The sequence below is a fragment of the Aureobasidium namibiae genome (genome assembly GCF_000721765.1).
Source record: "Aureobasidium namibiae CBS 147.97 unplaced genomic scaffold scaffold_2, whole genome shotgun sequence".
Lineage (NCBI taxonomy): Eukaryota > Fungi > Ascomycota > Dothideomycetes > Dothideales > Saccotheciaceae > Aureobasidium > Aureobasidium namibiae.
In genome coordinates, this window is record NW_013581207.1 from 1,420,741 (window position 1) to 1,443,772 (window position 23,032).

The 23,032-nt window shown below is 51.2% G+C and overlaps 10 protein-coding genes across 10 annotated transcripts; 5 read left to right on the plus strand and 5 right to left on the minus strand.

The window, feature by feature from the left end:
• Positions 1–249: 249 nt before the first annotated feature.
• M436DRAFT_37355 (uncharacterized protein) lies at positions 250–1,853 on the plus strand (the record flags this gene model as incomplete). Its single annotated transcript, XM_013575165.1, has 5 exons — positions 250–448; positions 716–1,040; positions 1,093–1,136; positions 1,188–1,447; positions 1,497–1,853. 5 exons carry the CDS (start codon positions 250–252, stop codon positions 1,851–1,853), a joined length of 1,185 nt encoding a protein of 394 aa, XP_013430619.1.
• A 125-nt stretch (positions 1,854–1,978) lies between these two features.
• Positions 1,979–3,541, minus strand: M436DRAFT_60713 (FAD binding domain-containing protein; the record flags this gene model as incomplete). The annotated part of the gene is made up of 5 exons (XM_013575601.1): positions 1,979–2,113; positions 2,168–2,441; positions 2,497–2,813; positions 2,868–3,449; positions 3,506–3,541. The coding sequence occupies 5 exons, from the start codon at positions 3,539–3,541 to the stop codon at positions 1,979–1,981; spliced, it is 1,344 nt and encodes a 447-aa protein (XP_013431055.1).
• Positions 3,542–5,696: 2,155 nt separating this feature from the next.
• Positions 5,697–6,230, minus strand: M436DRAFT_38143 (uncharacterized protein; the record flags this gene model as incomplete). Its single annotated transcript, XM_013575304.1, has 1 exon — positions 5,697–6,230. One exon carries the CDS (start codon positions 6,228–6,230, stop codon positions 5,697–5,699), a length of 534 nt encoding a protein of 177 aa, XP_013430758.1.
• Positions 6,231–6,980: 750 nt separating this feature from the next.
• Positions 6,981–8,772, minus strand: M436DRAFT_69848 (uncharacterized protein; the record flags this gene model as incomplete). Its single annotated transcript, XM_013575757.1, has 2 exons — positions 6,981–7,885; positions 8,121–8,772. 2 exons carry the CDS (start codon positions 8,770–8,772, stop codon positions 6,981–6,983), a joined length of 1,557 nt encoding a protein of 518 aa, XP_013431211.1.
• A 706-nt stretch (positions 8,773–9,478) lies between these two features.
• Positions 9,479–11,317, minus strand: M436DRAFT_78650 (Adenylosuccinate lyase; the record flags this gene model as incomplete). Its single annotated transcript, XM_013575928.1, has 4 exons — positions 9,479–9,800; positions 9,849–10,739; positions 10,908–11,100; positions 11,212–11,317. 4 exons carry the CDS (start codon positions 11,315–11,317, stop codon positions 9,479–9,481), a joined length of 1,512 nt encoding a protein of 503 aa, XP_013431382.1.
• Positions 11,318–12,626: 1,309 nt separating this feature from the next.
• On the plus strand, positions 12,627–14,453 carry M436DRAFT_39023 (RWD-domain-containing protein; the record flags this gene model as incomplete). Its single annotated transcript, XM_013575464.1, has 2 exons — positions 12,627–14,162; positions 14,196–14,453. 2 exons carry the CDS (start codon positions 12,627–12,629, stop codon positions 14,451–14,453), a joined length of 1,794 nt encoding a protein of 597 aa, XP_013430918.1.
• A 305-nt stretch (positions 14,454–14,758) lies between these two features.
• M436DRAFT_38394 (uncharacterized protein) lies at positions 14,759–16,116 on the plus strand (the record flags this gene model as incomplete). Its single annotated transcript, XM_013575351.1, has 2 exons — positions 14,759–14,810; positions 14,855–16,116. 2 exons carry the CDS (start codon positions 14,759–14,761, stop codon positions 16,114–16,116), a joined length of 1,314 nt encoding a protein of 437 aa, XP_013430805.1.
• Positions 16,117–16,958: 842 nt separating this feature from the next.
• M436DRAFT_60718 (1 U5 small nuclear ribonucleoprotein component) lies at positions 16,959–20,033 on the minus strand (the record flags this gene model as incomplete). The annotated part of the gene is made up of 3 exons (XM_013575602.1): positions 16,959–19,765; positions 19,820–19,959; positions 20,014–20,033. The coding sequence occupies 3 exons, from the start codon at positions 20,031–20,033 to the stop codon at positions 16,959–16,961; spliced, it is 2,967 nt and encodes a 988-aa protein (XP_013431056.1).
• A 387-nt stretch (positions 20,034–20,420) lies between these two features.
• M436DRAFT_38557 (acetyl-CoA acetyltransferase IB) lies at positions 20,421–21,680 on the plus strand (the record flags this gene model as incomplete). The annotated part of the gene is made up of 2 exons (XM_013575379.1): positions 20,421–20,485; positions 20,549–21,680. The coding sequence occupies 2 exons, from the start codon at positions 20,421–20,423 to the stop codon at positions 21,678–21,680; spliced, it is 1,197 nt and encodes a 398-aa protein (XP_013430833.1).
• Positions 21,681–22,007: 327 nt separating this feature from the next.
• On the plus strand, positions 22,008–22,587 carry M436DRAFT_10771 (uncharacterized protein; the record flags this gene model as incomplete). The annotated part of the gene is made up of 4 exons (XM_013575096.1): positions 22,008–22,207; positions 22,258–22,304; positions 22,358–22,397; positions 22,449–22,587. Coding segments are annotated over 4 exons (426 nt in total), but the record flags the coding sequence as incomplete, so codon positions are not given.
• Between the last annotated feature and the right edge of the window lie 445 nt (positions 22,588–23,032).

A 23,032-nucleotide genomic window follows, 5' to 3' on the forward strand; every position in this document is an offset into this window, starting at 1 on the left:
CATGTCTCTTATCCTTGCCCTTGCCCCCAGAGATCAGCCAAAAGCAAGGGTACGGGCCCAAAGGTGGTTCTCGATCACCACGTAAGAATACCCTCCAGAGTCAGGTTGGGGGGTTCAAAACGCAAGCATTTCCCTCGTGGTGTGGATTCAACTTTTCGATCCTCCAAAGGCGGAGCGAACTGTTCCTCGTATTCTCCGACAAGACATCATCCATCAGGACAAGGCCCGTCTGGACGACAACCTCACGACATGGACCCTAGCGTGGATTACTGGCAAGTGCCTGCAGCCACGCCTCCGAACGGCACAATACCCAACTTTGTCAATCCTCCGAGTATTGGGTATCAGCAGACAACGACCAACATTGTGGTGCTGGTCATCATGATTATCGTTGTCGCCCTTCGACTCTACACACGAATCTTTATTGTCAAATCTTTTGGCTACGATGACTGTACGTAGAAGCCTATTCCTCTCTGTGTGTCAAAGTATGCGACGCGTGTGTAGTTGTGGAAGTACACAATGGTCCTGAGCCACGAAGGGTAATCACTGAGAGGCAACCTCTATTTAATTGGAGCTCTCTTTGACGATATCATTGATCCGGACGATGGTGTCTTTTTATAGCCTACGAACTGCTCTCCACTGTAGTTCGAGGAGAGTGACAGAGTGCATCACACAGAGAGCTTGTACGTGGTGTAGCATTGATTGACTTTTTGTGCAGGGGCAATGATCGTTTCTCTCCTTATATGCATAACAGCCATAGCTCTCTATCAGGCTTTGGTTCATCTCGGTATGGGACGACACCTATGGGATGTTCCGCTCGCTCAGTTCTCTCCACACTTCCTCAAGTTGTACCTCATCGCCTCGGTCTTCTACAGCGCCTCGATGCTCTCCATCAAAGTCGCCATCATGTTACTGTATCGTCGTCTGTTCCCGATACAAAACTTCATATGGCGTTGGTGGGCGGTCTTTCTGTTTGCCGTTGGCTATTCCGTGGCTGGTATCCTAACGGAGATATTTGACTGTACTCCGGTCTATTTCCAATGGTGAGACTACGCTAGGACTTTCGGATACAAGTAATCTCTAATCCGGAGATAGGGATATCTTTGCTAAAGGAAAATGCATCAACCGTCCAGCTTTCTGTTTGTAACAACATCCCGATCCTCGAGGTACTCTTACTGACACTCGCTCAGACATCGCCAACGCCGTGTGTAACTCTGTCAGTGATCTACTGATCCTTGCGCTTCCGATTCCAATCGTGTGGAATCTTGCACTCACTCGTCGAAAAAAGATCACCCTGTCGCTGGTTTTCGCCATGGGCTCTGCCGGATGCATTGTCAGCATCATCCGTCTCAGGAGTATCATCGCCTATCTTCAACAGGGCAACTCGGACTTGACTTACGTGATCAATGATTTCGTAGTCTGGTCTGCCATCGAAACCATGATGTCTATGGTCAGTGAATGGTAGCATCACAAAGGACAATTTTAGTAACTTTTGACAGGTCTGCACGTGCGTACCTACCCTGAAGCCTCTCTTCGAGGCCTACTTCCGCGGTATCTTCTCCGGGAGCACACAAGACTCGAAGAACACAGGTCAATACTTCAGAACTGGTGGGAGGGCTACCGATCACAGCCGCGGAGGCTCCAACCTCGATCCCTTCTACGGCGATGTTGAACTAAGCAGACACAAGCATAGAGCGCAGGTCACCGCCAACAATGTGGATTCGGACACAGAAAGTACAGATGAGATCCTTGCTCACCGGCCATCGAACCTTGAGGATCATGTGGTGGATGAGAGACACACGGACAGCATTGTGGTATCACGCACGTACCAAGTCAGGACGACTGCTGATCTGTAGGATTTATTCTCATGTTTCCTTGTCTTGATTCTCAGGAAATTGGTGGACGAGTTCGTAGCCATGGAAATTTCAATGCCCTCGTTTTCAATTCTGGCTGAAGTCTAGATCCACGTGGAAGCAGCAACTCAGTCCGCCCCTGTTGGCGCAACTTCCTCAATATGTTCAACGCTGAAGTCCGATTTCGCACCATCAATCACAGCGTGCTTACTGTCGTCCTTTCGGTAGTATTGTGTGAAGTCATGACGAATGCCAAAGGATGCCTGTAAGTGTCAGTGTATTTTGTTGAAAATGTCAATCTTGCTCGTTTGTCTTACCAGGTGCATTTGCCGAGCAAATTCTTTATCTTCGGCTGCCTTCTTACACAAAACCAAGAAGTGGTCTTTCTCGCCTGCAACTTCGGGATCTTGATCAAAGACACGCTTGAAGTTCTCTGTCGAGATTGGGTCGATGATGTCCTTGTACTTTTGTCGTCGCACTTCCGAGTACAAATCGAGGATCGAGTCGTCGGCTTGATGCGTCCAGATGCCGTACAAACAATCATACAAACAACCAACGTCCACGAAGCCGCCAGTAATCCCAAGACCGCCGCTACGCAATGCTGATTAGCAATCAACTTCATTCTCGCCATTTTGTCCCGACTTACAAGGGATTGCAGACATGTGCCGCATCTGCTGCCAACATAACCCTACCAACACGGAACTTTTCGGCGACTCTCTGATGCATGCGATAGGGCGAGAAATTCACCATCTCGTAATCGCCAGGCTTTGGATTGCCAGGTAAGATTGTCTCAAACTTCTTGGGCTGACGTTCGAGCAGTTGTTCGCGTGTCAAACCAGGCTCTTCGCCATATGTCACGCGCCACAACCCTTTATCGTCTATGATAGCCGCCATATACAGATGGTCGCGATCTATAATGAAGTTCGCATCAAGATATCCGAACTTGCGGAAGTCGTAGTATGTCTGTATACTAATCAGCGGGGAGTCGGTATCTGATACGCTATTCACGTCACTCACGTTCGTTGCAACAATCTGCTTCTGATTCCAGGTAAAACCAGGGAAGTTCTCTTCGAAACTCTCGCCGAATAGGCACTTTCTGACAATGCTGTTCGCACCATCGCATCCTACGACATAATCTGCTTCGAGTATTTTTTCTTTCTCAGTCGGCGTTTGGACCTTTACTTTGGCTGAACGTTCATCTTGCTGGACGTCCAACACACGATGCTCCCAGCTGACTTGGCCACCCTCCTTCTTAAAGTCCTCCAACATTAGAGCGTCCAGCGTCTGCAAAGCCAGACTGACTGTTCTGACATCACCATACTCAGGATCATTTGACAAAGTCTCACTGAAGTCCATCCCGGCAATATATGTCTGATCAAGCTTTCGCCAGCACATTGTGTTGAGTGTCAAGCCTTGAGATTTGATCTTATCCAGGATACCAGCTCGACGAAGATCTGGAATCGCTGGAGGACCGTAATGAGCTGCCCGGGGCTGATCGTCTAGTGTGGGAGCAGCATCCAGGAGATGAACCTTTATACCGGCTCGGATGAGCAGCAGTGACAATAGAAGCCCTGACGGTCCTGCTCCAACCACAATGACCTACGCTGACTGTGAGTACATTCCCCAACACCGTGGTCTTCCTGTCTCGTCCTCACCTTCTCGAATGCTGGTTTCTTCTCGTCTACAGCCATTGTTTCTTCGCGATTATGCTTCTGAGTCCAAAGAGACTGGGGAATATGTGCAAACTACAACTGGAGATCTCAACAGCTTTCATATCGAGGCTTCTCCAAGGAAGACATCAAGGCCCCACATCCCAGTCGAGACCACAAGACCCGCAATTCTCGGCGTCCATACATCAATTTGCCGCAATCCTTCTGCTGGTCATGGTCTTGTCCCTGCTCATCTTTCCCCGGAGAGGCAGAGAGGGACTCGGACGTGGGGCATGTGGGGTAACCAACCCCTCGTTTAACTCATCCTCGGATCATGGAGACTGGTTGCCAAACGCTCTGGAGCCTTTCGGAAGCGGTCATTTCGATCTCGCTGCTGTCCAGGCTTAGCGAGTCTAAACACACAAAGCTCCGCCATTTCGCCAGATTCCTAGCATGCTCCGAGTACATTTCGACAGACGCTCTGCATGAACATCGATTGGCACCCGCTCAAAGCCTAGCATGTATCAAAGGGCAATAGTTGAGCTCACTCAGCATCTCTTCAACATTAGGCGCTTTGGCTGAGTGGTTATAGCGATAGACTAGAAATCTATTTCCTTCGGGAGCGCAGGTTCGAGTCCTGCAGGCGTCGATCATTTTGCTGATAGAGGCGATGTTATGCCTTCTTTTTGCATCGCTGAAAGTGTTGGGAGGTTGGGTGGAGAGTTGGGAGCGAAATGGTGGCTGGAGGGTGGATTTTTGATGAAATTTTGCTCTCCAAAAGCCGGAACACGATAATTTTGGCCTGGACGCTGGAGAAACCCCAACAGCATCAGACGGATGCATTATTCTTGTGGTTGAATAATGTCTTTGTCATGTTCTTTGCAAAATGGTGCAAACTGAACGGAGAATGTGGCAGATCTTTGGATGAAGCCTCGGACCTACACTCGACTACAGAGATTCACTTCGAGGTAGGCACACACTTGCTTGTTGCTTCATCTGTCTGGTATCATTTGAGAACAGAATGACTGGGATCGGTGCGAGATGCGTGCGGTCACTTCTCACTTTCAGTTGTCGAGTGTTGCGGCAATGACAGCTTAGGCTCGCTCTAAGTTCTCCCTCTCTTGTTGTCGCTGTTATCCATTGCGCTTTGTGGATGAGTAGTAGACTCGAGCATCGTAAGTCTGCTGTCGGTACCACCCTGGTCGATGATCTAGCAGCAATGATAAACCGCAACACATGGTTTTTTGGTATATGTCTATATCGCTATACGTTAAAGGTCCACATTCATGTGCTTTGGCGGTGATACTCTACTTGTAGCTCTACTCATGCCGTAGTGATGGTGTGTTGGTATAAACTGCTGAATTGCTACTGATCTTCGTGCAGAATCCCTCTCCCCCTACAAACAGATACTTGCTACGATTACCGGCAATCCCATGACCATAGCCAGTATAGCCTCGGACACTTTAGTAATCTCCTCCGTCATGGTAAGAATACATGCGGCAGTGCTTCGCCGATGAGTATGGCATTTGCGCATATAACTCCATGGGGCCGACATGGAAAGTATATATATGTTCTCACCAGCGAGCACACCACAAGTCAACGAGCCAGTTGTGACACACAACTTGATCAATCAGACCTGCCGGGGTAGCTCAATCGGTAGAGCGTGTGGCTCTTATCAACCTCTGATATTCCAACCTCAAGGTCGCGGGTTCGAGCCCCGCCTTCGGCTATTCCTATCTAATAAGTTGACTTTTCTTTTTGTTCTTACTATGTCGTTGTGGTGGGAGAGGTGAACGAAAAGAAAGAATTTTTTTTTTCGTGCGGCGCGAATGTGGCTTGGCGGACAGGGTCGGCGTTGGACTTTGAGGGACATCGTTCCTAACAGGACAGAGGAAGGACACAGTTGTAGAAGATTCGATCCCATTCGATTCGATCCGATCACAGCTTCTCGCAGACAACCGAACACGCGGTTTGGTGAAATCGCCGGTACAAGCCCCGCCTACAGGATTCATGCGAATCAGAAGTGGAAAGATCCAGATGTTCATGGCTGATATCGACTTCTCTCTAGGTAAGAGGAGGGAAGATCAAATGGCTAACAACGATTCAACGAAGCAAACATTCAGGCTTGGATTGTCATTTTTACATTTCACCACAAGCACCGTCATGCCAGCCCTCGACATCCATCAACTTTCATCCTTTAGTACTCCCAAGCTCCAAACGAAGCATTAACACTCTGCACCCTAAAAGCAAAGCTCGTTCCATTCCTAGGAGTCTCCTCCACAGCAGCAGCATAGACCTTGTACACTCCCTGACCAACAGGCACAGCCGCAAAGTCCGCATCCAAGTACTGCAGATGAATACCACTATCCTTGAGGCCAAAACCAGTGTAGCTCACGGTCTGGTTACCTCCCACACTGCCATGAGGGATAGTGTAGCCTAAGCTGCCATCTTGAGCCACATATACGCGTTGGCCACCGGGGACCTCGACGGCGAGGGAGAGAGTAGTGTTGCCGGGGGTGAAGTAGGTGTATTTGCCTTCGGGGCAGGAAGAGACGGTGGTGTTGGGACAGTAAGAGGAGGTAGGTTTGTTGAGGTAGAAGGAGTTGGCGTTTGCGTTGATGGCGGAGAGGTGAATGGGGGAGCCTGAGTGAATTGCTAGGCCGCCGAAGGAGTTGCTGGCAAAGGCAGGGAGGACTGCGGCGAGGGCGGTGAAGATGGTAGACGCCTTCATTTTTTATGTTGGCGGGAGTTGTAGAGAAAGAGGTTTAGTTGTGACTCGTTGAAGGTTAAGGGACTGAAACGAAAAGGAAGATGGGATATATATACGCCTCCGTTCGTCGCTGCTCCACATGGTAAGAACTGGGGCAGACGCCGTATTTTCTGATGTCAGTGGGTAACAATACGAGGTATGCTGGAACAGCAGACAGGCATCTTTGCTGATCGGGCAAGGGTGTTGAACTGCATCGCAAACCTATCACTCCATTTCAGTCAACCAGGGACGAGCCAGAAGCATGATCTACTGAATCTGTGACGAAGAAGACCAGGAGTCAAGACCGCTACATGCACTTGTGTTTTGCTTATACTACCATACAAAAGCGTCTAGGCATGCAGGTAGACTGGCTATGTGAAGCAGGTAGTTAGCGTGAACGACGTCAGACAAATGGTACCGCATGTTACTGGGCTTGAGAAGACAAGCGCACAAGTGTCTTCGCCGACGGACGTCTGAGTAGTTTCTACCAAGAGCAGCGGTCAAAGAAGAGTGAGATGTGGATCTGCAAGTAACGCATATATCCACGTAGGCAGGGTCGTCACCACTTGACCCAGAGTGGAAGGGACGGACGTCGTGTGTTTGATCTGCAGACAAAAAATGGCACTGACAATTGCCAAGAGCGACGATCGCAGTCTGCACTCAAGTCAGTGATGTGTAGAAAAGTACTCAATCACCCCTTCCGAGCTGGCAAAAGTATGACATTATATAGAGCTATATAGACCTCCTTCTCGTACCCTGCTGTACCTTCTCGATCTTCTTGAACTGTCTCCTGGATTTGCGGTCCAGCCGCTCTTCCAGGAGATTCGCCTTATCCTCCAACGTCTCAACAGCAGATTTAGTAATACTGTCAACATCACCCTCAAAATCCTCGAATCGCTCCTGAGCCCAGGTCTCAATGTCATCGATAGCTTTGTCGCGCGTCTCATTCAACTCAGTCTTGGCCTCATCGACCGCCTCTCCGATTTTAAACTCTGCATTCTTGTGTTCGTCTTCGAGCTCGTCGACGAATCTGTCCATGTTTTGCCGAAGAGCCTGGTAAGTGAGCTTGGGAAGATGTTCCCGAACAAGTGCTTCCATCTTGTGATTCACTAGTGCTTCGAGACGGGCATCGATCAGGGGTCCTAGAATAGACGAGAAAGCGCCTTCAATGATGTTGGGCAGCATTTGTTGAAGCATACCGCCCAAGGCTTGTGTAAGCTCAGGGGAAGGGGCAGAATTGTCGGTTTCAGGGGTGAAGAAGGTGGGCTTGATCTCTATACTAGATCCCCATGGAGAGACGCTTGCTTTTGGAAGCGCTGGTGATGGTGTACATGTGTTCTCGTATCCTGCTGGATAAGCAGGAAGGGGCGTACAGGCTCGTGAGCCTGGTCTCTTCTCGTCGCTATGCCCGAGAACTGTGGACGGACATGGTTCATCTCCTGGGTTCTCTACGTAGGCGAAGGGATGCATGAGTCGAAGATCGGACGTGTCGGCAGCAGTGGAGGTGTGACTAGGGCTGGTGGTATATCGCGGACTCGGTGTGTTTACCTCAGTGGGTGAGCCCTGGTGTACTGTGTCCCAGAAGAATTTCTGTATCTTTGCATACGGCTCCCCTGACTGCTGTTGGCTGTTGGAATCTACGAATCACGTCAGAACATGAAGATTGTATGGGATCTCCTATGCTTGAAGTATGCAACGTGTGTAGCTGTAGAAATGCACAATGGTCCTGAGACACGATCTGGTTTCCACGGAGACGCGGTATATTGTAGGCTCTCTTTGGTTGAACCTTGATCTGCAAACAACTGTGCATTGCTATAGCTATACGCGCTACATATTCAGTACAACGGAAGAACCGAATCTGTAGAGACTCACCAACACGGCATCGTTTCTTTGAAGCACCAGGCTCTGCTTGTTGTTCTTCTGGCGGGTGTATGTAGTCCCATATTGTCTCTTGCTTTCCACCACCGCCACCTAGGCTCCGGAGGTCGATAGGATTGGCTCGGAGATTACGAAGAGCGATGGCAGCAGCAAAGCGTTCGAGGCGCATGCGATGCTCGGGCTGGAGTTGGTCCTTGCCCAGGTATATTTGAAGGTGTGTTGTCTGACACAAGTGAGAAAAGGCAGCAAACTGCTGTCCGAAACTGGTCGATACGAATGACAAGGGGAGGGGCGCTGTCGGGCATATAACAGTCCCGGGACTACGCATGGTCAATGATAGACTCCATATATCATTACGGTTGGTCGGTATTAAGTTGAGCACTTCCGGAGGCAATCTTTGGTTCTGGTTGTCAAGAAATAATTCACAAGCGACTATGCTTTCGGGACGAAGGACAAGGTCAAGGGTCTGTTCGAAAGGGAAGCCTTCGATATGAACGGTATGCTGTACAACGATCGAGCCTTCGACTTTTGATTCATCATGATAGATCGAGACATAGAAGCGACCGAACGTGGTGTTGGCTGAAGCTACGGCTGGCTTGTTGCGGAAGAGCCACGACGCTCGAGCGGATCGTTTTCCTTTGGGCATGTCCGGTTCTTCCTGCAGTAATCAGTGCGCTTTACAAAGGGTTCGATACCAACAAGGCCCTCAGCAACGTGAGATCCCTCCCACCCGGGCTTCGATGAGGTGTCTCGAGCAGCCCCGACTCGATGTCGCGTACCGATTCGCACACAGTCAGTCTGGAAGACTCAGGTCCCTCCGTAACTACCCAGCTCCCTGCTTCACCCTTCTAGCGCGAGCTGAAGTTTGGTTGGTGAGCGGGTCGCCAGTGCAGACAGTAGAGAACGAGACTTGACAAGACAGCCCAGCGACCTGTGACACCCTTCAACTCTGGCTTGCAAATGCTGAAGATCACTCAGGAGTGGTGTACAAGTCGTCGGTGCCGTATAAAAGACGAGTGGTATTTGTGTTGACGAAACGATTATGATGATGGAAATGGATATGGTTTGATGTAGTCCGAAGTTGGTTGTCGCAGCCTTGAGACTTGGACGGCACACGCCAAGCTTTTGTCACGCGTCTTAGCGTGACTCGTATTATTTCTTGTCGACAAAAAAATAAATAAATCCGAAAGTTGATTCTCGCGAAACATGAAGAGTGCAAAATGTTCTTAATTAGGTACATTGGGTGACCTTTTACTGTAATATCTACCGTGACTTTTTTGTGAACTCCCATATCATCTCAACATCTCATAGCAAGTAAAAACACAATTCTTATCATAAAGGAAGAGACATATCTAAAGGATAATGTCACCGACCTTCTCCTCGATACCCTCAGCACGGAACTTGGCGAGAGCCTTTTCAACGTCACCATCGGGGCCGCAGAACTTCTCGACCTGTTGAGGGGCACGACCAGTGAAGGTAGAGGGGTCAAGCAGAGAGTCGAGCTCTCCCATGATGGGCTCGAAGAAAGGTGTTGCGCGAATACGCTCGATGAGGTCGTTGTGCTTGCCCTCGAGCTTGACGGAGGCCGAGGCTTGGTGAGAAAGAACACGAATTTCCTCGTGGGCATCCTGGCGGGAGACACCCTTCTTGACAAGGGCCATGATGATGTTCTCACTGTTACGGTTAGCAAGAAAATAGATCAGAAGCAGAAAAGGTTCTTACGTGGCCATGAAAGGAAGCTCCTCAAGGATACGGTGCTCAATACGCTTGGGGTAGACGACAAGACCGCTGAAGATGTTGTTCATGAGAATGAGCAGAGCATCGGCGCACAAGTACATCTCGGGAATGTCGATACGACGGATGGCAGAGTCATCAAGGGTACGCTCCATCCATTGCGAGGCGTAGGTAGAGATGAAGTCGGCGTGAAGGTTCGCAAGACGACGACCAAGAGAGGTCAAACGCTCGGATCTCATGGGGTTGCGCTTGTAAGCCATGGCGGAAGAACCAATCTGGTCCTTCTCGAAAGGCTCCTCAATCTCCTTCCAGGAAGCAAGATGTCTGATATCGGTCGAGATACGCTGGCAAGTGGCACCGAAGTTGCAGACGGCGCTGCCAACTTCGAGGTCGACCTTACGGGAGTAGGTCTGAGTGGCAATGGGGTAGCAGCCAGCAAAACCGGCCTTCTCAGTGACGAGCTCGTCAAGCTTCTCGACCTTGTCGTGGTCACCGTCGAAGATCTGGAGGAAAGATGCCTGAGTACCGGTGGTACCCTTGACACCGCGGAAGCAGAGCTCGTCGCGAACGCGCTGCATGGCTCTAAGATCCATCAACAGATCCTGGATCCAGACACATGCTCTCTTTCCAACGGTGGTCAATTGAGCGGGCTGAAGGTGCGTGAAACCAAGGCAGGGCTGGTCCTTCCACTGCTTGGCGAAGGCAGAGAGCTTGTCAATGGCAGTGGCCATCTTCTTGAGGAGCATGTCAAGACCGTCACGCATCAAAACGAGATCGGCGTTGTCTGTAACATAGCATGAAGTGGCACCCCAGTGGATGATACCGGCGGCAGCAGGAGCGCACAGGCCGTATGTGTGGACCCAAGCCATGACATCGTGTCTGAGAAAGGAAAGTCAGGACATTGGGCTCCGCGGTAAATTGAAAACAGTGTGTCGTAAAACGAGCTGTAGCGCAGAAAAATGTGCTGGAAGGCGAGAAACGTAGTTTTCACGCACGCAGCACAAAGCACGTCACAAGCAAAGAGTCACAGAAAGCAAGAGTACTGACCTTCTTCTCTCCTCTTCCTTTGCGGCAATCTTGAACTCATCATCCTGGACAATCTGGTTGACCTTCATCTGGTTGATGGCTTCATCGGAGATGGAAAGACCAAGCTCCTTCTGGGACTCGGCAAGCCAGATCCAAAGCTGTCTCCAGGTGCTGACACGCATGCGGGGAGAGAAGAGATGCTTCATCTCCTTGCCTGTAGTACGGCCATTGAATCAGTATACCATGGTCATGATTGCTGGCGCGTCCAATTGGCCGTGTGGACTGATGATTCAATCAGGCTTGGCGGGGTAAAGATTTTACGCACTTGCATAGCGCAGCTCCAGAGGATGTCTGAAGGTGTCATAGGGCGAAGAGTGATCAGAAGCCATCTTGTATTGTGACGCGAGAGTTGGGACGCTGAAGCTGGACATTGTGAAGAGAGGAAGAGTGAGGAAAAATAAAAATCAACGACGTGATTGGTTCCGATGCACGGCGGACGAGTAAGTTGGTGAGGAAGGGTCCGATAACGATAAGAATGGCTTTGGAAAGTTTACAAGAAGTCGAAGCAACGAGGGATGGAGAACACAACAACAGGACGAGAAACAATTGCAAGCTGGACAGACTTGACGAGTCTTCTTTATACCCGGAGTACGTTGAGTGATCCGGCCGCGTGTGGCCGTGAGTTGCATTGGATTCCCGAAAGAGCTACACGTGATGGACATATCTCGAGAAAAATGCGGGCACTGTGGAGTGCTTGGCCTCTGCGCGCACCTGAAAACGCGATGTCGGGCCCCATGGGCGCGGAAGAAGACATGTTATTCCTCTCTTATTGGTGGATAACGCAAATCCCTTCCTAACAGTGCAAAAAGAGTCTGGACATCAACAAGGCGCGGTCGTTCTGGAGGATGGGAAAATTCTTCTCTATGCATACAGACTGCAGCCACATCCGACGATTAGTGAGAGCTTGAAGCACTGCTTATAACGACCTTGGTAAACGTTGTCATTGACCAGATAATCTCGTTATGCCAGAGAGTGAACTCCCACGCTACAATAGGCCAACCGTCGGATGTGGTTCTATGCGCATGTGATGATGACTGTGGGCATATGTAGACTTCTCCTCGCTTCTGTTGCTTCCATGCTGCTACCTATGATGATACCATGTGTGATATATAGAGCCTAGGGTACACTGCCCATAGAAGCGTAGGCATGGACCACGGGATTATAAGGATCCTGAGACAGAGGATTGGCTGCTTTGTGTGTAGATGGTAGACATGAGTGAAGGGCGCAGCGTTTCACACAACGGATGTTTGTCAGAGAGAGCGACGTCTACCGAGGATCTCCCACGCTGTCTCGTTTCAGAGGCGTTTGTCTACACAACACGACGTCTTTGAGAAGCAAGACAAGAAGTCGGCTGCGGGTCTCAAGAGATCAGTAACAGAAACACGGCACCGGCAGCGCGGGAGGCTTTCGGGAAGCCGGCGATAAGAGCTTCGGGCCGTGGTGTGAACAGGCGGTGAGATACTGCCGGGCGTCACCGAGGCGATTTCCAAGACACCGCCAGAGCGGCCGTCGACCATCCATCGCGCCACCCGATACTTATCACTTCTTCTGCAACACTCGCCTTTCTCCTTCGACAGGTTACTATCACTTGCGCCTGTATATAGCCTTCCGACGGCTTGTTTGCACTTATGACTCGTTCATAGCATCCAGCCTTTCACGAGTCACTCCGATTCGAGCGCCATGGACACTGAAGACGAGAGGGAGGAAGAATTGTCGACCATCTCGGCCATCTACCCCGAACTGCTTCTCGACCCAATCGATCCATTCACTGCTTCGTTATATATCCCCGTCCGACCCTCGAATCCCCTCGCTTTGCGCTTTTCGTCAGCGCCACCACCTTCCCCACCGGACTCGGATGATGGCTACCTCAAGTTGCTGCCGCTCCCGGCCCATCTCGATGGGACACACCTCGTCGAGCACCTCCCGCCCCTCCACTTGATGCTTTCCCTTCCCGAGGCTTACCCTGCCGACAAGCCGCCAAAGATTACCCTCTCCACCGCTCCACAATGGCTGCCCGCCGACAGACTGAAAGAGTTGGAGCGCGAATGCGAGAAACTGTGGGACGAGTACGGTCGCTGCCAGATCCTTTTTTCCTACATTGACTTTCTGCAACAACAAGCTGAGCAAGCCTTTGACTTGGAACTCACTGGCCTCGATCTGCCATCCTCTCTCAAACCTGCTTTGCTTGACTACGATGCCTGTACCAAGAAGGCTATATTCGACGCTGGTACCTTCGACTGCGGAATCTGTCTTGAGCCCAAGAAGGGCTCCTCTTGTTATCGCATGCGCCGCTGTGGTCACGTCTTCTGTCAGACCTGCTTGCAAGACTTCTACAACAACTGCATCACAGAAGGCGACGTTGGGAGAGTTCAATGTCTGGATCCCACATGTGGCAAAGATGCACCCGCTGGTCAAAAGAAGAAGAGGCGAAAGGAAAAGACACTGCATCCGAAAGAGCTGGTAGCAATACAACTTGAAGAGTCCATGATCCGTCGCTATGTCGACATGAAGCGCAAGAAGAAACAAGAGGCCGACAAGTCGACTGTCTACTGCCCGCGTACCTGGTGTCAGGGTCCTGCTCGCAGTGAAAAGTATCCACCCATTCCTCAAGATCTTGCGCTGTATCCAGAGTCATCAAGCGAGGACGAGGATGACCCGGAGACGGTGAAGAAAGGCCATTCTCCCTCTGATCGACTGGCCATCTGCAGCAAGTGCTCCTTCGCCTTCTGCAAGACTTGTTATGCAGGTTGGCACGGTGACTTTGCTCGTTGTTGGCCTCGCAACCCATCAGAGCTGTCCGAGGAAGAGAAGGCCAGTTACGACTACATCCGGACACACACTTCGCCATGTCCTACCTGCAGCAGTCCCACACAGAAAACCATGGGCTGCAACCACATGCGCTGCGTCCAGTGCGCCACTCACTTCTGTTATCTGTGCGGTGCATGGCTATGCCCTGACAACCCGTATCAGCACTTCAACAAGCCAGGCACAGAGTGTTTCCAGAAGCTATGGGAGTTGGAAGAGGGTGATGAAGGCCAAGAGGGCGCTTTTGTTGGTGCAAGACGCTGGGAGCAAGAGGCTCTGGCAGTGGCTCAGGCTGCAGACAGAGAGGAAGCCGAGGCTCTGCAACGCGAAGAGGACGAGGCTGCAGCAAGAGCACTCGCGGAACAGCTCGATGCCCAAGACCACGCTGCAGCCGCCGCCCAGCCCGCCCAGGTCAACAATGCTCAGGCCGTGGTAGCAGAAGAGGCTGTACAGCAGCCAGCACGCCGAGGTGGCGGGAGACGGCCACGAGGCGGAAGAGTGGCTGCCTTGGATGGCAGAAGAGCAGCTCCAGCAGTCCAACAGCACGAGGCTCCTCCAAACCAGCAACAGATCGATGCAGCAGCAGCGGCAGCATTCAGACGGTTCGTCGAGTTAGCCGTGCGCGACGAAGAGGATGGATGGGACTCTGATGAACTAGAGGATGATCAGGACGAGCGATGGATCATTCCCGTGAGGCGATGACATGGAAACATGGGAGCATTTGCATGGGGGGCGTTCATTGTGCTGTTTGTAGATATGGAACCAGCGACGTACATACCCAATGATTATTTACCTTCTTTACCTTACCTACCTACGTTCGAAACCAGACCACAGAGTAGCATTTCGACCTTGCAGAGTGCTTCCTGAAGTGCTTGTTAGCATGCGTATCAGAAATCGCTATATGACAATGCAATTGCCTCTTTGGGACAAATTGAAACGACGCGTTCTCCAGTCACGTCAGCCCCGAAAACATTGATGATCAGAGACAAGACTCTGTAATACCAACGATGGACGTCTGGAACGGCAATCTACGACTTGATGATAGTAATGAGATACGAGGTAGCCTTCACAAAATGTTGTTCAAGAGGAAATGCTTATTCGAGACACAGACATACGAATAAGCGCACCTTCAGCGAAACACGGTTTATCAAACGATTGCACCCTACAGTTTCTCTCCCACGTCGATACCCTACGAATACCACTACATTCAATATGTGGAGCCCGGCTGGACGTATGGACTACAGACGCCGAGACCGAAACATGGTTTAGCAACCTGCTTCTGAGGAGCGACCATACACAAGACCAGGAGCAAGAATGGTGGCAGAGTGCTAGTTTGGAATCACCTTTGGGCATACTAGCCGCAGTAGAAGTTGCAGACGCAAGCAAGACATCCCAGCCGAGAATAACGGAAATACTCTTCTATGCTGCCAGGAAGCACGCCCAACAAGATCTCGGCCCACCACCGCAAAATGAAGCTTCCTCTCCAGCACCTGAACTCGAACTCTACGCTCTTCCTCTATCTTCCGACTTGCTACTCTTCAACGACGCAGATATCACACCACCTGCTTCACCAGTCTTGGGTGCTTCAGATCCAAGCATAGCAAATGGCCGCTTCATCCCTCGACCCTGGGACGAACCAACCCTCCGCCAAAGACGCAAAACCGCCCTCGACTCAACCTTCTCCGCCGCCTCGGACCGCAGAAAACGACCCTCGGGCGCCTCTGTATCCGCAGCTGCCGCATCGGCCCAAAACAGTCCTTCCTTGCTACCCTCGCTACCACGTCTAAAGTCCGAAGCAAGCAGAGGTTCTGCACCCTTACTCACCAGACCGAAAAGCAGAAGCCCCAGTATCGCTAGTTTGCGTCGCGAAACCACACTTCCAGAACAACGACGAGTAGCTTCTGGTCTCTCTCAAGCCACACCCGCGCCACCTCCCTCGGAAGCAGAACTCCTGCAACAAAAGAACAAGGAAATGGTATCGAAAGTCGTGTTGGCTGGTCTCCGCGTCTGGGGCTTTACAGCATCAAAGCGCAAGAAACGTCTTTCCACTTCCACTTCTACAGCGCCGGAACCTCCAGCAGACGCAGCAGAAGAAGCCAAAGAAGAAGAATATAAACTCCTCTACCACCACGTCTACAAGTCTACTTGCTTTGCCTTCCGAGCAACGATCTCAAAGGAGGATTTGAGTGGAAAAGAGTTTGCGGATAGAGTGAGGGATACAGTGGATGCTTTGTTGGTCATCTTATGTAACGATCCCATGGAGAGAAGGGATGAAGAGGTACAAGGAGGGGAAGGCGGGTTCAAAGGTGCCGTTGTTCGGACGCCTGGGGGAGAGAAGGGTGAAGAGGAAGGAGGGCTGAGGTGATATAGCACTGCTCATGATAATCTGTCTGCTATTCACATACACTACTTCTCTCCATGTCTCACCCGTAGATCACTCAGAGCAGCAAAAGAGAAGACAATGTCCCTTGCGAGAATCGAACTCGCGTCTTTCCAATTTCGACGAGAGGTGTGAGTCAAGCTAGGGAAGACCGTCTCTCGCCTTACTCTGCTTGTGTTTGCAAGACATTGATTACGGAACGTGCTAGACCGCTGCACTAAAGGGGCTGGAAATTGATATGTTGACGACAGAGTTGTCCAAAGATATATAGAGAGCTTGTGTCAAGTGAAAGGAAGCTCATAGGAAGTGAGACAAAGCAGACCATTCACTTGATGTAAGTCAGAATCTACATCCCCATCCTCCACCAAAACCACATTCTCCATCAAAGCCATATCTTACGAGCAAAAAGAGATCATTGCCCCCCGTGAGAATCAAACTCACGTCTTCACAATTCAGACAACTTCCAGCCTACCAACTTGCGCCGGTTACCTACCTCGCTGCCATACTCTAGTTGTGTTTGCAAGACATCAGTCTTGGAACGTGCTAAACCGCTGCACCAGAGGGGCTGGGATTCGATATTTCCCATGGCAGATTTGAATAGGTATATAGCTTGGAGAGGGAAGGTGGGGGTGCGCAAGGGGACAGCAGGAGCAGGGAGGGGAAAGTGTGCTTCGTCCTTCCTTCCTTCTTATTCAGCAGACCACTCGCGTCACGCGCATTCAATCTCAACAAATCAAACTTGTGCATGGTCCAGTCTGATGAAAGGTCGAAAACGTAATAATCATTTGGCTATACTCTACAAACAGATTTTCGTAGTCTTTCTTCATCTACGTAGGTTGATCCAAGATACCACTCTCCTTCAAACTCCTGAACAATTCAGGCTCGAGGAACTTGCTGATCGTGACATCCTCAGCCAGACCCTTCCTCCTGCGTGTCTTGAGCACAAAGTCACGCGCAGTGGCTTGCGCAGAAGCAGGTTCCAGCGGCCTCAACTTGATGCTCTTGTCCAGCGGGTCACCAGGAACAATACTCCAGCGGTCAAAGACAAGTGACAGCGTGGCTTGACCTTGAGTGTGAATGCGGAGATCAGTCTCGAAACCGAAGGAGTCAATCACCGGGATGAGACCAGATACTTTGTAGAGTGGCGTTCCGGCGATGGGGCCATCGGAGAGGACGTGACCTCTGCGTCTGGCAAGGACTGTGTACAGACTGCTTACACTGTCTGCGTTACCGATCATAGAGCAGCTGTAGACTGGCTCCATGAGTCGTGGACTGGCCATCAAGAAACTGCTGTAGCATGCACGGCGGGCTGTGGGGATTATTTGACCACCGCCACGGTGAATTGCCTCAGGCGCTAGACTGATGTCGGTGATCTTGAATTTGGTGTTGCGGATGGGCTCTTCACAGAGTGGTCCTTCACGAGTACCCCATGAGAAACCTTGACGGATCGTGTCTCTGACGCTCTTGAGGAGCTTTTGATCCACGTCTGAGGGTAGTGTGTCGTTTTGTAGAATGTTGGGACTCATGTCATCAGGTCCAAACGCCCAGATGTTGCGGGAAGCAAGCAAGTCATAGCCGTAATTCTCCTCAAAGAATTTGCCAACCTTGCGCACTGGATCTCTGATGTTGACCTTTCCACTCTCAATGTCTTCGGCGATACCTTCGTCCAAAGGTTCGGCGACCATTGTGAGCTTGTTCTTCTTGTTCGGTGTTAGTGCATAGCACTTGATAGCTGATGTCTCCACTACTGTCTCGCAGAAGCGGGTCACAGGGTCAGAGACCTTGATCTCCATGGACGCGTATAATCGGCGCAGGTCGTGCAAGACGCAGTCCATGTAAAGCTCGCCAGTTCCCAGAACAACGTGCTCTCCTGACTCTTCCACCTTTGTAGTGATGAGGGGATATGACTTGTTTACTCTGCGGAGACCATCAAGCATTTTGGGAAGCTCAGATGGGTTGATGGGCTCAACAGCCACCTTGAAGACAGACTCGAAGAAGTGTTGCAAGGGACGGAAGATGTAGGCATCCTCGTCTTCCGGAAGTTTAGGTGCAACGACGGTAGCAGTCTTGACGATAGAGTTGTCAACTCCTCCGAGAAGGACAAAGTTACCAGCAGGGACGCCGCTAGTGGGAATGTTATATCTCGATTCACAAATCCAGACGTCAGATATCGTGGCTTCCACCATGTCTTCTTCGTCTTCGATTGTGTATCCCTCACCCAAAACACGAACCTTCTGACCAGGACGTGCTGTACCACTCATGACACGACCGAATGAGTTGAATCCATTTGCATCAGCGGTATTAAACAGCTTGGTAACATGGACGATGAGAGGACCGTCCTGGTCGCAAGACAACATACTTTCGACTGTCTTGGTATCGGTGGGACCAGTGTAATAGTTCTCAAGCTTCTGCTTGGCTCCTTCAACAGGCGACGGAACGTGGTCAACGACCATATCCACAAATCCAGTTGCAGGACCAAAGAACTGCTCGCATGCCATTTTCAGAAGATCCTTTGCGTTTGCGCGAAGTTGTGTGGGTTTAAGGTGGATGCCTAAACTCTCCAGGGTCTTCTTGAGGTCTTCAGGGCTTTCACTGATGGTGTGCGAGTAGAGTTTGTAGATGGGTTCGAGGACAAAGTTGACGAAGGAGCGTTTGCTGGCTGGCTCTGTTCCACGACGGGTGAACTTGCGGCTTCCAGGATTGAAGTAAATATCACCCCATAGTCTCTTGCTGAATTCGGGGACGTCCAGACCGCTTCCAGCATAAGTCTCGGCGTACATGTGGGCGAATGATGGAAGGGTGAAGCACCAGCCCATCATACTACAGGCGAAAGCAACGTTGCCCTTCTCGGGACTCACACGGTACTTTTCACCTTGGCCAGGGATGGTGTTCTCGATAACAGTGTTGACCTCCTCGACGACGTGCTTCAGCTTGAAATAGGCATCAGCTGGAGGCAGCTTGAGCTCCAGGATTAGACGATCCATCTTGTTGATGACCAGGACCAGCGGTAGTTGGTTCAAAACAGCGTGCTTGATGACCATCTCAGTTTGTACTTGAACGCCCTCAACAACGTCAACAATCAGAACGACACCATCGACCAGGCGTAATGAAGCAGCGACTTCGTCGGCAAAGTTGACGTGGCCAGGCGTATCCAGCATGTTGATCAGATGTGACTTTCCCTTGGTAGCGGGCAGGACCAGACTCATGGGACCAGTTTTGATCGAGACGCCTCTCTCACGCTCCAGAAGGTGGGTATCGGTATATCTCAGCTGCTCGTCTCGGTCGCGTCCCTTCCTCTTGTCCAGCTTCTCTTGGATATTGTGTGTCTGCATGACGAGCATGTCCATGAAAGCTGTTTTACCATGGTGAAGGTGTCCAGCGAGGGCGACGTTGCGGATTTGGCTGGGGAAGTTCATCAAATCGGTCATGAATTCGCGACTGAAGAAAACGGGAGGCAAGTCGGCCTCTTCGACTGTGAACTTCTTCTGGACGATGGGAGCAATGATGGGCTGTGACAGAGCCTGTGTATCCTCCTCTTGAACCAGAGTTTCGACATCCTGCCCGTAGACTTGTTGCGCTGTAGGATAGTATTGCTTGTCTTCGTGGAGAACGACGGCATTCGAGGGTCCTTCGTCTGCACCAATATCAGTTTCGCTTTCCTACTCTCCCACCAAGGCGCGGCGCATACCGTCAACTTCCATCAACTGCTGGTCGTTTGCAGCAGCTCCCTCGTCCTGCTCGTCCTGGTCGTAGAGATAGTCGTTGGCATCGACATCTTGTTCCTGTTCGATGTCTGAGTCTTCGGGCTCGCCGATAAAGTTACCGAACCTGTCGCAGATTATCAGTTATGAATATATATGGATGGACAGATGTCAAGCGCACTCATCGTAAAGGTCGTCCATGACGATATGTATAGTGAGTGTGGGCGACAATGGACACGACAAAAGTTGAAGCTCGAATGCGACAGTCGCCGCGAGACTTCCGTCTCCAACAAGATCGTCACCCACACCCGGCGCGAGTCAAGTTTCAGTCCGGCCTCCTTCACCGCTTTGCGTTGCCAACACAGCTCTTTATCTCGATAATCAATTCTTGCCGAGATCGGGCTGTCCCCTGCTACGAAACACGTTGACAACAGATGCTGGACCCCCATAATCGTCCCATGAAATTAAACATGGCACGATTTCCTGAGCCCTCCTTGATCGTTCCTTCTATCTTTATCTCACTTACCTCCTGTCTCTTCTTCTTCTTTCCTTCTTCTATTCACGTCCCTCTCTCAATCATCTTTCAACATGGCTCCTTCCACCCCCGTCTACATTGTCTCGGCCGCCAGAACCCCTGTCGGCCAGTTCTTGGGGTGAGTACAGAGCCCCGCCGTCGAAGCTGCTCAACAATTCTAACCAACCCTTTCTTTGTATAGCTCCCTCTCCAGCCTCAGCGCCACCCAGCTCGGTGCCCACGCCATCAAGCATGCCATCCAGAGAGCTGGTGTCCAGCCCGACGCCGTCGAGGAAGTCATCTTCGGTAACGTCCTCTCTGCTGGCCTCGGCCAGAACCCTGCCCGCCAGTGTGCTCTCGGTGCCGGTATCCCCAACTCGGTCGTCTGCACCACCGTCAACAAGGTCTGCGCTTCTGCTACCAAGGCCATCATCCTCGGTGCCCAAACCATCATGACCGGTGGCGCCGACATCGTCGTCGCTGGTGGTACCGAGTCCATGTCAAACGCCCCTCACTACCTCCCCAACATGCGCACCGGCGCCAAGTTCGGCAACCAGTCTCTCGTTGACGCTGTCCTCAAGGACGGTCTTACCGACGCCTACGAGGACCAGCACATGGGTCTCGCCGCCGAGGCTTGCGCCGACGAGCACGGTTTCAACCGCGAGGCTCAGGACGATTACTGCATCAGATCCTACAAGAAGGCCCAACACGCTCAAGAGAGTGGCTGGTTCGGTGAGGAGATTGCCCCTATCGAGATCAGCGGTGGCAGAGGCAAGCCCAACATCACCATTGAGAAGGACGACGAGCCAAAGAACTTCAACGAGTCAAAGACAAAGACTCTCAGACCCTCTTTCAAGCCCAAGGATGGCACGGTCACTGCTGCCAACGCCTCTCCTCTTTCCGACGGTGCCGCTGCCGTCGTTCTCGTTTCTGAAGCCAAGCTCAAGGAACTCGGTTTGAAGCCCATTGCTAAGATTCTGGGTTGGGGTGAGGCTGCTCACGAGCCCGCCAAGTTCACCACCGCTCCCGCTCTTGCCATGCCCAAGGCTTTCAAGCACGCTGGTATCAAGCAGGAGGATGTTGACGCTTTCGAGGTCAACGAGGCTTTCAGTGTTGTCGCTCTTGCCAACATGAAGCTTCTCGGAGTCAGCGAGGACAAGGTCAACCTTCACGGTGGTGCCGTCGCTCTTGGTCACCCCCTGGGCGCAAGCGGTGCGAGAATTGTTGTTACCCTTCTCGGTGTTCTCAGAGAGACAAAGGGTAAGATCGGCGCTGTCGGTATTTGCAACGGCGGTGGTGGTGCCAGTGCTCTGGTCGTCGAGTCATTGCAATAGATGCGTCATGTCTGTTTGTTTCTTGTTACGAAAAGTCAGAATACCCAGTTAAGCGCTTTTAATCATGCCCAACGAAGGCTTATTTTATGAACACATCTATTTACTATGTCTATCTTGTCTGTATAGTGACACTGAAACCGCACGATTGTTTCTGAAAGAGGTCGAAATGCTGGGTTTCAAGTTCGGCAAGTCGTTTCGGACTCCGGCTCCATGATGCGCGTCCTCGTCCATCAACAACTTCAGTGAAGCCTTTCGATCACGAAGAACTTCTACTCTACAAAAGACAACACAATTCACCAAATCAAAATGACTACCGAACAGACTCCCAGACCATGGCATGCAGAGTTCCCGGAACCCAAGGCAGAAGCAGCCATCATGCCTCGAAATCGTGTAATGCAGATGCTCTCGTTGAGAGGCGTCGCAGCCATACTCATCATCGACCTCAGGAGGATGGACTTTGAGGGCGGATGTCTTCGCGGTAGTTTGAATATACCTGCTCAGGGCTTCTGGTGGAATAGAGGAATGCTGTAGGTCCAGCTCATCGTTTGTTCGGAGCTTTGCTAACGCTCCTCGGCAGATACGAGTTGGCGTACAAAGCTGATATTGAATGGGTCGTATTCACTTGTAAGCTGAACACCTCGGAGTATTCAGCTTCCCATCGGCTGACTTTGTAATAGGTGGCTCATCAAACGGCAGAGCTCCTCGCTGTGCTGCGTGGTAAGAGACATCTTTGCGGTTCGACATGATCATATGTACTGATTTGCACAGGTTCAAGGAGTTTATTGAGCAAGCCGGAGACGAGCAGATGCAATCAATGGTACTCGAAGGTGGTGTCAAGGGCTGGGTCAAGAGCGGGCCGCAGTTCACACGATTGATGGATGGCTACAAAGAGTCGTACTGGCAAGACCTCTTCGCTCAAGAAGAAGCCAAGAAGGCCGCAGCTCAAGGACAAGACGACAAGAACTTGGTCGGTCAGGGAGACGTGACAAAATAATCAGGATGATCGATTGATGACGACGAGACATGCGCCATTCTGGAGAGCCACGCGATGCTCATATCAGTATATCAGAACTATCAGAACCCTACAGATAGTCGCACAGCCAACCTCGACCCCAGACCCTCGAGAGGCTCAAGCATGTGAGACATCCAGGCAGTGCAAGAAGAGCAGTCCCCGGGAAACCCGTCGTCGTTCGCTTCCTTGAATGTCCGTTAGCGCAGCAACTGGCTGGCTGACATGGAGACCACTTCCCATGAGACCGTTTCGACTCGCGGCGAGCAATCACCAAACGGCTTTTTTTTTGCTCTCGGAGCGCACAGCCCATGTCGGGAGGGCAACCCCCTACCAGTTCATG